Source organism: Leuciscus leuciscus, assembly GCF_965113295.1.
Source record: "Leuciscus leuciscus genome assembly, chromosome: 18".
In the NCBI taxonomy this organism is placed as follows: domain Eukaryota; kingdom Metazoa; phylum Chordata; class Actinopteri; order Cypriniformes; family Leuciscidae; genus Leuciscus; species Leuciscus leuciscus.
Window position 1 is genome coordinate 1,594,283 of NC_138742.1, and position 16,286 is coordinate 1,610,568.

Sequence of the window (16,286 nt, forward strand, 5' to 3'; positions counted from 1 at the left end):
CTGTAGATTTCGATTACGCTACACATCTTTAAAGAGTTTGTCCTCCACTTCAGCAGCAGTTACACACACCAACATTTACAGGTTTATTCCTGTCTATATTCTGAAGGGTTTTACTGAGGGGTTTGTTCATATATCACTCACACTGATTTATATAACATCTTATTCCTAAAAACATGTTTCTCTCTCTGTCTGTTGACAGTATTGTCTGATTTATGCAGTGATAAAAAGAGATATGCAAAAAAAACCTCTGTAAAAACATTTAACTGTAATTATGTCAACAAAATCCAACAAGAATTTTGAACCTGGCTTTATTCAATGTTTAGATTTATTTCTTGGAAATTAATGCAAATGAATGCACATTCAATTAGACAGTGCCTCATTTGCATATATTTAAACTTAAAGGTATAGCGGAGGATGTTTTACTTCCTGGTGGGTAGTCTAAACTATTGGTCCTCCTAATTGTCAATCATTCTGGTGAATCAATCAAACTTTTCAAAAAGTGGAGAGGGCGGGTCTTATCTAAAATTTGGAAAGATCCTCCGCTATACCTTTAACATTTCAGAAAACATGTAATACAATTTTTTTTTTTTTACAATTCTTTATATAATCAATCAGCTGGGGAATCATGCTGATCAACAACGGACAGGGAACTACGTCATCACGCTGAAAGGTCGCGCCGGCGCCGGCAATACTATTTGAAATACTATTCATATTCATCAGAATGTTATTCATATACTATTCATATTCATATTCACTGAATACTATTACTATATATATATAATAGCAAACAAAACTATTTGAACTATCCTCCTACGTACGGTCACATTGTAAACAGTGGGGGGATACTTCCACCGGCGCCGGCGCGACCTTTCAACGTGATGACGTAGTTCCCTGTCCGTTTGTTGATCAGCAATTTTCATTTAGGAGTGAACTAATCCTTTAACTATATATATTCCGATTGTCAAATATGTGGAAGGAAATGTTTTGTCGTTTAAACACCTTTATAATGATCATGTTAGTTAGTTTGCACCACAATTCAGAGAATCGAGTCTGTCGGATTTCTGTAAATTCATTTATTTCTCCCAAAATACATAAAAGTAAGTGGCCGGTGATCTGGGAGAAGAATAGAGTCAACTTTATAGTTTCCTACACAATGTGTATCTGATATGAGTAAAACACTGAGTCAAAATATAATGTAAATGATTATTATTGCAGCTTTCATCAGTGTATGGCATTTTTTATTGTAGTGTGACTTGTTGGGCTCATATATGGTGTGTGTGTGTGTGTTTGTGTTGTAGGGCCCGAGGGGACCAGACGGCCCTCCAGGAGAGCCAGGCCATGAGGGTGTAAAGGTATAGCAGCAGGAATCCCACACACTAGCAGAATAAAAGCCTCGACTCAATTTTGAAGAACTTTATGCTCAAATGTTCTATATATGTAGAAATGTCTGAAATGACTGCATAACACTTCCATGTTTTACAGGTTATTTACACTTTTTCTAGTGATGAAGTTTGAAATTTAATCAGAATGAAAAATTCCCATTATGGGAACAACGTAAAGGTGAAGCGTAGTGAAGAGTGTGTTATATTCACACACTGACAATTATATAAAAGCTAAACTCTTTTATTCTGGGAAAACATTGTGATGGCGTCGTTTATGTCCGTAGAACTTCTTGTTTCAAAGGGACATATATCACACACTCTTTAGATGGCTTCATGGGGCCTTTCACACACTCGCAAATCCTACACACACTCGACGGCTCGACAATCCTGATGCTCAGAGACTCGTCACACACACACACACACACACACACACACACACACACACACACACACACACACACACACACACACACACACACACACACACTCGACGGCTCGACAATCCTGATGCTCAGAGACTTGTCACACACACACACACACACACACACACACACACACACACTCGACGGCTCGACAATCCTGATGCTCAGAGACTTGTCACACACACACACACACACACACACACACACACACACACACACACTTGACGGCTCCACTGCTTGTGTTTTTCAGGGTGAAAAGGGATCTGGAGGGAAGAATGGAGATCCGGGATTCATCGTAAGCACTTCTGTGTTTAGTTTATAGATAAAGTGAGATAAACTCTTCATTAAGGACGTCCTCAAGTGGGAAAACTGTTCATACTTCAATATAATGTGTGTTTCTGAGGGTTTGTGCGAGTCTAGTCATCATAACAAGCTTTATATGAAGACAATCATCATATCTCAGACTGTATGTCCTCAGTGTGATGTGCTAGATCAACTAGATCAACCTGTTTTCCTGCAGATTAGACAGTCACACACACTAACATTTCATTTTCATTAATTGAAATAAAGATAAAATAACATATAAATATTAGTTGAAAATTTAAAAAAAGAAAAAATCATTCATGTTGAAAGTACTAAAATGGACAAAGTTGAAACTTAATTAAGCTATTAATGAAATGAAATCTAATGTTAAATAAAATTTAAGATAAATAGTAATATAAACCTTAATAAAGCACTTAAAAAAATAACGTATATTTATTCAAATTTAAACTAAATTTAAAATGAAAACTTAAAAAAAAAGCTAATTTGAAATATTAATAAATACTATAAACTAAACTAAAATACTTATAAATGTTTGTTTATTAGACCAATTAAAATAACTACAGACCTGGGTTGTTATAATTAACTAAAAAAATATATATAGAAAAACTTAAACTTATTTTATTTCAGCTAGTTTTACTAAGGCAGCATTATTTTTTTATTTAGATTTTAATTTAGTTGAACTTGATCTACTAAAATAACAAAAACTGAAATAAACAAAAAATAAAATAAAACTACAGTATATGCACATATATTTTTATTTAAATAAAAAATTAAAATGACAAAGACACACAACAAAATGACTAAAACTTTAACACACGTTTTGCCATTTTCAGAAGTGAATAAAGACATGATTTTGCCCTTTTTGGAACATAAAATCTGTTTAAAGACATATGCAATATGATTTTTGGGGAACATTTCTGGGGTAATATTTCTACAGTTACAAAAAATACTAAATACACAGTTTACATCTGAGAGATCAGAGAGACATGACACTGTTATTAAAGCGCCTGAGATCCATAACTCATAGGAGACTTCTGCTTGATCTTCACAGCGAGCTGCAGGTTAAATGATCTGTGTGTGTGTGTGTGTGTGTGTGTGTGTGTGTGTGTGTGTGTGTGTGTGTGTGTTCGCAGGGTAGCGCTGGAGGTCCAGGGAAGAGAGGAGCAGCAGGACCATCTGTAAGTCTCTCTCTGTGACGAGGAACTGCTACTGTAACCACGCTTCAGTGTACAGTAACTGCTGTATTCCACTGTACATCGATTCCCATGAGCCAGTCGCAGAGTTATTGGTTTCAATCACAACTCACTTACGGGCTTAGAACTGTTGCATTAATCCAAATAAATAGATTAAGATCCACAAATAAATGTAAAGAGTTTCACAAGAAATAAAAAGAAATAAAATGAGATTTACAAATGTATTTTCAAACATTATCTGTGAATCGCTTCTAGTGCATTAAACACATTTGTAAATATTAAAAAAAAAATATTTGCAAATCTCATTTTATTTATTTGTGAATTTGATACATTTTTGTGAATCTCAATCTATTTATTTGGAATAATGCAACAATTCAAAGCCCGTACTCACTGAACTACATCATTATACTCTAATCATGTCATTTTTAATTGTGTAATGTGTTTCTTATGGACATAAATGAGTCTAATTATTGATTTATGGAAACATGAGATAGTAACTGATACTTTGATTTAAAAATAGTAAAATATGTTGCCAAAATACTATTGTTTTTGTTTAAATAAATACTATTATTTTGTTTAATACTTAAAAAATATGAAAATAATCATGATGAATAGTAAACTATGTGGCCAAAAAATATAATTATTTTCTTTTAATGCTCAAAAGTATTAATATTGTCATATTAAAATAGTAAAATATGTTGCCAAAATACTTTTATTTTAATTTAAAAAAATGCTACTTTTCAACACGCAAAAATATTCAGATATTTTGGTATTAAAGTATTAAAATTATTTTTGTTTAAACAAATACTATTTTTTTTAATACTCAAAAGTATGAAAATAATCACATTAAAATAGTAAACTGTTGGCAAAAATAAAAATAATTTTTTTTATTATACTCAAAAGTATTGATATTGTCATATTAAAATTGTTAAATATGTTGCCAAAATACTTTTATTTTTATTTAAATAAATGCTATTTTTCAACGCGCAAAAGTATTCAAATAATCATACACTGTCAGAAATAGGGATACAGTAGGAGTCCCCCAAGGTACAATCTACTCTAACGTACCCCATAGGGCTTATTACTGGACCTCAAGCTACATATATGTACCGTTTCTTTAAGGTTAAGGTACAATATTGTACCCTTGAGGGTACAGCCCCAGTGAAGTATGGGGCGCCGTTTGTAAAGCGGCTCACGCTGAAAATAACAGCAACATTTTGTCACATTTAGCTTCAAACAATGTTTAAAAAACTGGTATGAATTTTTGATGGTCACTTTTTACCACATTTACAACAATATTTGTCAACTTAGAGATATTTTAAATAGTTAAATCTAAATATTAAATGTTACACCTAAATGCTAAATCTAAATCTAAATGTTAAATCTAAATCTAAATGTTAAATATAAATCTAAATCTAAATGTTAAATCTAAATGTTAAATCTAAATGTTAAATCTAAATCTAAATGTTAAATCTAAACGTTAAATCTAAATGTTAAATCTAAATATTAAATCTAAATCTAAATGTTAAATCTAAATCTAAATGTTAAATCTAAATGTTAAATCTAAATCCAAATGTTAAATCTAAATCTAAATCTAAATGTTGAATCTAAATGTTTCGGGTGAAACTAAATATTTAACTAATATGCAAATTCAAAATGCCGGTAACCGGAAGTGCCAAAATAAAAGCTCGAGTGTGTGTTTATAGCATGGTTTATAGTGTCAAATAACGAATAAAAACCATCTCATAATAATAACTATAATATAACGATAATAACTACCTAATATAATAAACACGTTTGGAGAAACTGTAGAGTTTCGTGATGAGAGTGATGACATGACATTCAGTCAAAGTGAGCCCCCTCGTGGCTGGCTATTATGGCTGCAGGTCATAAGTCCCGCACTTTTCATAAAAGTGACGCTAGCCTACTCTTCAAATACAGTTTCTCCAAATGTGTTTATTATTTTAGGTAGTTATTATCACGATAATCCATGTCCAAGAGTCCATTTCCTCGGATGAGATGGTTTTTATTCGTTATTTGACACTATAAACCATGCTATAAACACACACTGACCTCCTCGAGCTTTTATTTTGGCACTTCCGGTTTCCGGCATTTTGATTTTGCATATTAGTTAAATATTTAGTTTCACCCTAAACATTTAGATTCAATATTTAGATTTAGATTTAACATTTAGATTTAGATTCAACATTTAGATTTAGATTTAACATTTAGATTTAACATCTAGATTTAGATTTAACATTTAGATTTAACATTTAGATTTAACATTTAGATTTAGATTTAATATTTAGATTTAACATTTAGATTTAGATTTAGATTTAGATTTAACATTTAGATTTAACATTTAGATTTAGATTTAACGTTTAGATTTAGATTTAGCATTTAGATTTAGCATTTAGGTGTAACATTTAATATTTAGATTTAACTATTTAAAATATCTCTAAGTTGACAAATATTGTTGTAAATGTGGTAAAAAGTGACCGTCAAAAATTCATACCAGTTTTTTAAACATTGTTTGAAGCTAAATGTGACAAAATGTTGCTGTTATTTTCAGCATGAGACGCTTTACAAACGGCGCCCCATAGTGAAGAGCCATTGTTCCCCTAAAGGTACAATTATGTACTCTATTTTCTGAGAGTGTATACAAAAATATTAAAATATATTGCCAAAATACTATTATTTTTGTTTGAATAAATTATACTGTTTCCTCTTAATCCTGAAAAGTACTGATATAATGGTTAGGAGGCAGATATGTGTGTGACGTCACAGATCAGTGTGTTTCCTCTCTGTCTGAGAAGCCTCTAATAAAGCTGGATGTCAGGATGTGTGAAGTGTGTGTGAAGTGTGTGTGTGAAGTGTTTAAAGTTCAAGCCTGAGGGGTTTTACTCGCTCACGAACTCACAGCGTCCTCTAGTGGGAACTAACTGTCTCTCTCTCTCTCTCTCTCTCTCTCACTCTCTCTCTCTCTCTCTCTCTCTCTCTCTCTCTCTCTCTCTCTCTCTCTCTCTCTCTCACTCTCTCTCTCTCTCTCTCTCTCTCTCTCTCTCTCTCTCTCTCTCTCTCTCTCACACACACACACTCACACACTCTCTCTCTCTCTCTCACACACTCTCTCTCTCTCTCTTGCTCTCTCTCTCTCTTGCTCTCTCTCTCTCTCTCTCTCTCTCTCTCGCTCTCTCTCAGTAAAAATAGTGACATATTATTCCAATGTAAATCATCTGTTTTCTATGTGAATATATAGTAAAGTGTAATTTATTCCTGTGATCAAAGCTGAATGTTCAGCATCATTACTCCAGTCTTCAGTGTCACATGATCCTTTACAAATCACTCTAATATGATGATTTGATGCTCAAGAAACATTTATGATTATTATCAGTGTTGAAAACAGCTCATATTTTTGTGGAAACTGAAAGTTCAAAAGAACAGCATTTATTATTAATCTTTTGTAACATTATAAACGTCTTTACTGTCACTTTTGACTAGTTTAATGCGTCCTTGATGAATAAAAGTATTAATTTCTTGTAAAAAATTAAAACCTTGAAACATCATGAAACCTTTAAGTGACTGTTTTGGAAATGCATCGTGCAAAGCACACGACTACGAATACAATTTGTTCATTGCAGTGCATTCTGGGATAGAAACATGTGATGTGAAGGTCACATATGGAAGCATTTATTGTGCAAGTAATATTTACTCCTGGAAAGTGAAAGCGCACGTGTGGCTTGTGATGATGTGGTGATGTGGATGTTGTTAAAGCCGGTCTGTTGGTTTCTGGAAACTTCTCTGTTGGGGGAACGCTGAGATATCCGTGAGGAATAGTGTGATACGACAGGTGGAAGTCGATCCCAGAACTGAGAGTGAACGTGATGAGAAAGACTGTGTTACATTCCCATCATAGAAACAAACACAAACTTATCGTTCCCTTATCGTCTACATATATATATATATATATATATACATTTAATTAACAAATATAGATCTAACTTTCTTTTATATTGCAAACCTACGGAGACGTGTGGAAAGAAAGTGTATATCTGGGCCACGAATGAACAGTTACTATTACAGCACACTTTACTAATGCAGTCCCTCGTTTTACTTAGTCATGGTTTAATCGAAACTAGGGAACAAATTAGTTCAATGTGGCCATGATTTAGTTAAAGGGGTGTTAACTTATAATGCCTTTTCACAAGATGTAAAGTAAGTCTCTGATGTACCCAGAGTGTGTGTGAAGTTTTAGCTCAAAATACCCCACAGATATTTTTATATAGCATGTTAAAGTTGTCACTTTTTGAGGGTGAGCAAAAACGCACTTTTTTGTGTGTGTGTCCCTTTAAATGCAAATGAGCTGCTTCTCCCGGCACAGGGGGCGGAGCTACAAGAGCTGTGTGTGTGTGTGTGTGTGTGTGTGTGTGTGTGTGTGTGTGTGTGGGTTAGTTGATGATTTTATGTAGCTGATGTGTAGTTATCTTCTAGTCATTGATTAGCATATTCTGTCTTGATAATCTATAAATCGTGTTCCGGGGGCGGGGTTTATGTAAATTCTAGGGTTGGTGATGTCAACAAAGACACACAAAGTTATTTCTGTAAAAGCAAATATCTCCCTTTGCTTTGAACTTTGAGCGTTGTAAGTTTGCAGATGTTGTTTATGATCAAACAGCAACATTACACACTAACTAAAGTTAGAAAAGTCAAATCATGATCAACCACCCCTTTAACATGAAGCAACAAATGATTACACTGGAAAAGGTTTTCCTTTACATTTTTCACTGACGACAACGTTGTCAAAACGATCCTCGTTCACACGGATCCACGTAAACGGCTAAAAGTAACGCCTGTATTCTGCTGTCAGACCAGTAGATGGCGATTTGTAAAGAAACACTGCGCGGCTGTAAACTGAACATGTGATAAACATCGAGCACCATTCTCATAAATCAGCGGTTTTATAGTTTACACAGAGATGATAATGGTATCGTTTTCAAAAGTTTCAAAAGTATAAAGTCTAAACATGTACGAATCACATGTAATTGGTGTGTGTGTGTGTGTGTGTGTGTGTGTGTGTGTGTGTGTGTGTGTGTGTGTGTGTGTGTGTGTGTGTGTGTGTGTGTGTGTGTGTGTGTGTGTGTGTGTGTGTGTTTTACAGGGTAAAGCAGGTCCGCCCGGCAGCACAGGTGAAAAAGGTCCTCCAGGTGAACCTGTGAGTATTACAGCACAAATCCATATGTTTGCATTCTCAAACGAGCCTCATTTAGGGGAAAAAAAGGGGTGTTTTATATTAAAGAGAATTAAAAAGACTTTTGCATAGCACATATAGTGCTGGTTCAGTGTTATTTAGTGTTATATATGTGTATATATAAATATATACATATATATATATATATATATATATATTTACTGTTATTGTTATAGCGTTTGTTAATATTTTGAATTAGCTTTATTTTGATATTTTTAGTAATTTTGTTAAGTGCTTTTGTCGTTTTTTATGTTTATATATATATATATATATCTCTGTGTGTGTATAACTTTAATTTATATATAAATTAGTTCCTTCAGTTTTAGTAATTTTACTATTACAAGAAACTTATTTTAAGTAAATTGTAAAGTATTTTACCTTTAAGTTTTTCATTTTATTTAATTTATTTTAATTCAGCTTAATTTTAATTAGCTACATTGTTTTAATGGTTTTAGTTTTAGTTTGCTGACCTGTTTTTTTAAAAATATTTCTATATAGTTTAAATATATATAATATTTGAGTTTTAGTTTTAGTCATTTAAGTATTTCAACTTAAACTTAAGTTATTTGCCAAATTTCTTGTTAATTTACATTTAGATCTTTTCATCTAATGTTTATATTTTATTTTTATTAATAAAAATGTTTAATTAAAGGTGCTCTAAGCGATGATCGCTTAGTTTGTCGCTATTCGTTATTATTTGTTCATCGGAACATCATCTCTTTGGGCGTGTGTCGGCCATATCAAAATTCTCAAGAATATACAATTTTAACGTTAGCCGTTGTTAGGACATCTTTCCTCTAGCTAACTTCCCTCTTCATGCTTCTCTTTAATTTTAACTTAAACTTATTTAATTTCAGTTAGTTGCTAAGGCAACATTTCTGATTTTCTAAATATATTCATTAAATATTTAAATTATATTTAATTTCAGCTTTATTTCAATTGATGAGAAATTTTATAGTTTGAGTTACCAAAGACAACACTGACGTGATCAAGTTAACCACATGTTGTATTTAAATAAAACACAAAGGTTTGGGCTTGAAAATAGTGTCACTACTGTATATAAACAATCATTTCTTGAACTAAATGAAATAAAGGTCTAAAACTGCACAAACTGAAGGATGTTCATCACACATTGTTGCTAAACTTTCAGAAATGTACTGTGTATCGTCGCAGCATTTCTACATGGTGTTTTTGCTGCTTATTGTGTAATATAAGCTTCGTTGAGCTTCTCCTCATGGCATTTCCAGCGTTGAGCGTGAGTGTTTCGTGTAATTACGTCTAAACATGTAATCAGCCGCTCTGACAGCAGATGAAAGCCCTTTAACAGTGTCTCTTGAACACATTCAGCACCAAGGGCGACACGTGTAAATCTGATTTATATGAGCAGAACAAGACCGAGCAGGACTGTTTATGAGCAATTCATGATTGTTTTTGGGGAATTGTGCATGATTTCATATTTATTTCATATTTATTTCATATTTATTTGAATGCGCCTGTTTGGTTTTGATCGTTTAGGGGTCCAGAGGCCCTCCGGGGGACGCGGGACCAGATGGAGAGCAAGGTCATGAGGTATTTCCTACAATAAACATATTGAAGTGTATAACAGAGTTCTCCTTCATCCAATTATGTAGTAAAATGTGCATTTGAAAATTAAATAAGGGATAATACAGTACAGTCAGACTGATCCGGGTTACATATTACCGTTAAATTCAATAGATTACATAAGATAGGCGCCCTATGGAGTGTAACACAACACATTACACTGCAGACAAGTCAATAACAGCACAATTTGATTATTTTTAGTAAATGATTTATGTTGCAGGGTATTTTATTGTGTTTTTGGGTCTGAAATATGATCGTCTTGTGATTTTCCCTCTTTTGTGCGTGCTCAGGGACCTCCAGGACCTGAAGGAGAGCAGGGGCCCGTGGGTGAACCTGGACTCAAGGTGAGACAGACCGTCCTAAAACTCGTAAAGGGATTGTTTATCCAAAAATGTATTCCGTTGAATTTCCGTATTTAAATTCTTCCATTGAACGCAAAAGGAGACATTGTTCAAGCTGCTGTTTGCAATGAAATGCAATGGAATCTGATGATTTACACTGACAAGCTTTAATAATAATAATATCAGTATCAAAGTGAGATCTATTGGCGTTTGGCAACTGTGTCTGTCTATCTTTTTCCAGGGTGAAATGGGCCCTGTTGGAGAGGAAGGTGAACTGGGCCAGCTGGGCATCAGAGTGAGTCTACAGCCCCACGCCGACTCCTAAGTGTCCAAGTGAACGTGATCCATCAGTGTGTTTTTATTGCTTTAACAGTGTCAATAATCTGACAGACGGACCCTCGGGCCGTCCTCTCGCTCACACACACTGAACGTCTTTGTCTCCGGTTACGCAATAATTCAAGCAATTCTCTGTGTTTGTTATTGGATATTATGACATTGGGTGAAGCCTGTCATGAATTTATACGGCTCATATTTCACCCTAAATTCAAAAGAAATAAATCATAAATCTCATTCTCATTACTGCCTTGTGGAGAAAAAAAAATTCTGATATGTTATTCAAACTTTAAAATACTTATTCGTAATCTCGCTAAAACTGCAATCTGGTGTGTTGATTTGCTTATACAAATAAAAGATGGCAGTAATGTCCTCTAGGAAAAGCACATTTCTGCTGCAGTATCAGCATCGGGGATCAATCCCATGATGCCTTTCTAAATCTGTCACCATTGGTCTTAGGGTCCTCCAGGCCCACCCGGAGAAGACGGGCATCAGGGGAAGGACGGACCAAAGGTGAGATTGTCCTGAAATGTCAACTAGTGTCTCCCCTCCTTCCCTTCACGTTTGTACAGATGAAACGTTATCAGAGTGTTTCCAGTTCACATGGATATGCAGAAGCGACAAAATAATCTGTATTATGAATTTTTAAGGCCAGAGAAGTAATTTGTTGAGGGTTGGTTTGTAAAGAAAGACTACACGTTGCACATATATATATATATATATTCAAATGCTCATACCTATAGACTGAACACGTGATACACATGCACGCCGTCAGCGCTTACACAGATTCACATTTTTTAAGTTTAAGCGAGATGGTCCTCACTGCAGAACACAATATCCAGGAGGCGGGGTTGGATCCAGATCCAACTCCTCCCACCTTACATATACCTAAACCTACCCATCTCCACTCCCTGATCCCTAAACCCACCCCTCAACCTGCCAGTCTCCACCCCCTGATCCCTAAACCCACCCCTCAACCTACCACACTGCAAAAAATGCTTTCTTAGTTACATTTACATTTACATTTACATTTATTCATTTAGCTGACGCTTCTATCCAAAGCGACTTACAATTGCTATATATGTCAGAGGTCGCACGCCTCTGGAGCAACTAGGGGTTAAGTGTCTTGCTCAGGGACACATTGTTGTCTCACAGTGGATTCGAACCCGGGTCTCTCACACCAAAGGCATGTGTCTTATCCATTGCGCCACTACCAATACTTAGTTAGTATTTTTGTTTTGTTTCCAGTCCAAATATCTAAAAATTCTTAAATCAAGAAGCATTTACTAGAGAAGTAAAATGACATAAGAAATTCTATTTTGTTTTAAGGTAAAAAGTAAGTACTTTAAGTAATTTTTGTTTAAAACAAGCAAAATTATCTGCCAATGGGGTAAGCAAAAAAATCTTGTTTTTTTTTCGAATTCAGATTTTTTTTCTTGTTTTCCATTCTTATTCAGATTTTTTTGCTTACCCCATTGGCAGATAATTTTGCTTGTTTTAAGCCAAAATTACTTAAAGTACTTTCTTTTTACCTTAAAACAAAATAGAATTTCTTATGTCATTTTACTTCTCTAGTAAATGCTTCTTGATTTAAGAATTTTTAGATATTTGGACTGGAAACAAAACAAAAATACTAAGTAAGAAAAGCATTTTTTGCAGTGCAGTCTCCACCCCCTGATCCCTAAACCCACCCCTAAACCTACCAGTCTCCACCCCCTGATCCCTAAACCCACCCCTCAACCTACCAGTCTCCTCCCCCTGATCCCTAAACCCACCCCTAAACCTACCAGTCTCCACCCCCTGATCCCTAAACCCACCCCTAAACCTACCAGTCTCCGCCTCCTGATCCCTAAACCCACCCCTAAACCTACCAGTCTCCACCCCCTGATCCCTAAACCCACCCCTAAACCTACCAATCTCCACCCCCTGATCCCTAAACCCACCCCTAAACCTACCAGTCTCCACCCCCTGATCCCTAAACCCAACCCGAAACCTACCAGTCTCCGCCCCCTGATCCCTAAACCCACTCCTAAACCTACCAGTCTCCACCCCCTGATCCCTAAACCCACCCCTAAACCTATCAGTCTCCACCCCCTGATCCCTAAACCCACCCCTAAACCTACCAATCTCCTCCCCCTGATCCCTAAACCCACCCCTAAACCTACCAGTCTCCACCCCCTGATCCCTAAACCCACCCCTTAACCTACCAGTCTCAACCCCCTGGATCTGGACCCAACTCCGCCCCCTGGATCTCGTGTACTGCAGTGAGGGGCTACTGGTTTAAGCGGAGATGAGAACTTTTTTTTAATTTTTCAATGCTTGCACCTTGAAACCTATTTCGCCGTTTTCTGTCTTCTGTTAGAACGGTGTCGTTTTAGCGAGCCCTAAGCTAATAACTAATGATTGTTGCGACGGAAGTGAATCAATCAAAACTAACTTTAGCTGGACAATAGAGCAATTTCTATAGCAATTACTAAATGAAAATTGTTCCAAAGTAAATCCTACACCATTTTTCCCTGCGTATTTGTTTTGTAAAAACTTGTGTTTGCTGTGGGTTTTTTCTTTGGTTTGCCCAGAATGCACTTGCGTTTCATTGGGCATATTATTCTTTCTTTCTTTGTTTATTTAATCATGGACAATACACATAAATAATACATGAAAGAAATTTGGCAGATTTAGCCAAAATTGACAAATTTTTATCCATAGTCCCTAGATAGGTTGATGTTAAAGACAAAGTTATGATGATTCCTAAAATAATTGTACCTAAACCCACTCATTATTGGAAATATTTTTTATGTAATTTATAATTTTATTGTTTGCTCGCTTCTTAGGGTGAGCCAGGTGACCGTGGACCAATGGGAGAAGCCGGGGAAAGGGGCGAGATCGGTGACTCCGGCCCACCGGGACTTTCGGGAGATCCTGGGAAAAAAGGCTTCCCGGTTAGTGATGAAAGAGTGATGCAGTGCATATATGTTTTACACGGCACATCTATGGTGTAGATATAGTAAAGCTAAAATGAAAAGCTTCAGGTGGCATTTAATGATGCATTAAGAATTTTGCTTAAACAAGTGCAAGACAAATCTTCGTATCTAGTGATGTTCCTTCATGGCATGCTGTGTTAAGGAATTATATGTATATGGGTGATTCGAGAAATACAATCATAATGGTCTTAAATTATCCTATTTTAAGTGATACAAGTTATTCCTCCTGGTTCTGGAAGCACTCGAACTCAAGTTTGTATGTTCTAATATAATGTTTAGTGTATGCAAAAAAAGTCTTTAGATACTGCAAGTCTGTTGTGAGATGTTCTGAAATTTCTCGTGATGATGTGAAATTAAAGCAGATGTTTCTATATCAGGGACCCGAGGGAAAACAGGGTCTGCCGGGCATCCGTGGACGTCCAGGAAAGAAGGTACCAGCGTTTCTGGATCAACATTAATTAAAGCCACAAAATTGCATTAAATGACATCAAAGCAATATGAGGAACCTCTACATTTTAAGTGCACAAGAGGGGAGACTGAAGTGTTTTCAATCTGGAGTATTCTGTCAGAATTAAAATGGACCTCGAATAGAGCCCTGTGGTACTCCTAAAGGTTTCGTTTGTTAAAACTAGTTAACTGCATTAGTTAACATGAACTAACAATGAACAACACTTCTACAGCATTTATCAGTCATTGTTATCGTTAATTTCAGCATTTATTAATGCAGAATTAGAATTTAAAGTTGTATATGTTAACATTAGTTAATGCACTGTGAACTGATATGAACTGACAATGAACAAATATATATATATACATATATTAACTAAAATCGAGCAAAATGTTTTTTTGACCATTTCACTGTGATGTTTGCTCAGTCAGCTCATGTTAGTTAATACATTAACAAATGAAACCTTACTGAAAAGTGTTACCTACTTTTCACAACACCCCTTAATAACAAGCTCTTCTTTGCCTTGTCTTGTTTGGAACAAGTCTTGCTCTTTATTTTCACATTAAATTGGCATTTATCTCGTCGTCCACACATGTAAACATTGTAGACCAGTCCTTCCCTTTCATATTTTCATCTTCCTCTTTGGTAGGGTGAAAAAGGTCCGCCGGGTCAACTGGGAGAAATGGGTTCGCCTGGTGAAATCGGACAGATTGGGGAGAGAGGACTCAAAGGTGCTCGTGGAACCAGAGGACCCGCAGTTAGTGTGCTTTCTTCTTTAACACATCCCTACACTCTTTCTCCAAGTCTTTTGAGCTTGAGATTGAGAATTGGCTGTGCAAATCCCAAAGATGATTACCATTAATCAGTATCCTGATCACCATCACGAAGCCTTCAATAGCAATATAGTCCGAATCAGAGAAATGGATGTACTGGATTCATTAACAAGGGGAAATTTGGGACTGTTGTGTAGCTTGAACCCACAACCTTAACATTATACTGCATTGTGTTGCTGTGTTTGATTGCACCACTGGGGGAGTCCTAGATAGTCAAGTCAGAGTTATTTTTATAGCACTTTTTACAATACTGAGTGTTTCAAAGCAGCTTTCCAGAGATAACAGGAAAATAATGTTTGTTTCCAGAAGAAAATAGCGTCACAGTCCAGCTTAGATAATGATGTGTTATATAAATAATTGTTGCCTTAAATGGTTAAATTTGTTGGTTAAATTGGTGTCAGCATTAACTAACAATAAGCAATACATTTTTACAGCTTACAACATATTTTTCAAAAAAATGCATTAGAAAACTTTATTGCAAAGTGTTACCGTTAAATGAATTGGGTATTAAAAATAAATGTATGAGCTGAACCAGTGAGTTACAGAAGCGTAATAATGTCCTCAGGCTCTTTAACATGCTGAGAACGAGTTTTACCCTCAAACTGTCTGCTTTTACTGGATCAATTAAGGTGTGTGTAAACATTAGCAGGATTTGGAATTGAACCAAAGATTTTTGATGGGATTTACACTAATGTCGTTAGAGATACTAGGGTCTAATCCGCTTTTCTTGTACAATGCAGTTAAGCGCCTGCTGATTTGGTGGTTTTAGGCTGGAATTTATAAGCAGGAAAAATGTCTGGGATTTAACAGTGTTTAACGACATCGCTTACATCTAAAAACAAGCGTTGTTAGGGAACCTAGCGTCTTGTTTTCATAAGCCAATTCTTTTCCAAGGAGCCATAATGGGATGAGCAGCAGGAGTCATTTTTTTAAGACACCATCCAATAATATGTTTTTCAGGACAATATTGCTGACAGGAAATGCTTGGGTTATTTTTAGCCGGTTATTTGCCACCAAACACAAGCTAACGTACCGTGTGTGTTTTGTTCATTACCTTGCAGGGTCGACCTGGAGTTATGGGACCTCAGGGAGAGCCGGGACTGCAAGGTTATGCAGTGAGTTGCAAAAATATGCATTTGAGAATGCTTACAAAAACAAACACTTAAACTGGCAGATAAT

General features: G+C 35.6%; 1 protein-coding gene across 1 annotated transcript in view; it reads left to right on the forward strand.

Moving 5' to 3' along the window:
• Window positions 1-16,286, forward strand: part of col24a1 (collagen type XXIV alpha 1 chain) — a 119,334-nt gene that overhangs the window by 78,883 nt on the left and 24,165 nt on the right. The window contains exons 29-40 of the mRNA XM_082145807.1: window positions 1,299-1,352; window positions 2,055-2,099; window positions 3,262-3,306; window positions 8,480-8,533; window positions 10,085-10,138; window positions 10,462-10,515; window positions 10,754-10,807; window positions 11,305-11,358; window positions 13,677-13,784; window positions 14,204-14,257; window positions 14,924-15,031; window positions 16,169-16,222. Of these exons, the coding sequence (XP_082001933.1) occupies window positions 1,299-1,352; window positions 2,055-2,099; window positions 3,262-3,306; window positions 8,480-8,533; window positions 10,085-10,138; window positions 10,462-10,515; window positions 10,754-10,807; window positions 11,305-11,358; window positions 13,677-13,784; window positions 14,204-14,257; window positions 14,924-15,031; window positions 16,169-16,222 (738 nt within the window). The remainder of the gene's footprint in view (window positions 1-1,298; window positions 1,353-2,054; window positions 2,100-3,261; window positions 3,307-8,479; window positions 8,534-10,084; window positions 10,139-10,461; window positions 10,516-10,753; window positions 10,808-11,304; window positions 11,359-13,676; window positions 13,785-14,203; window positions 14,258-14,923; window positions 15,032-16,168; window positions 16,223-16,286) is intronic.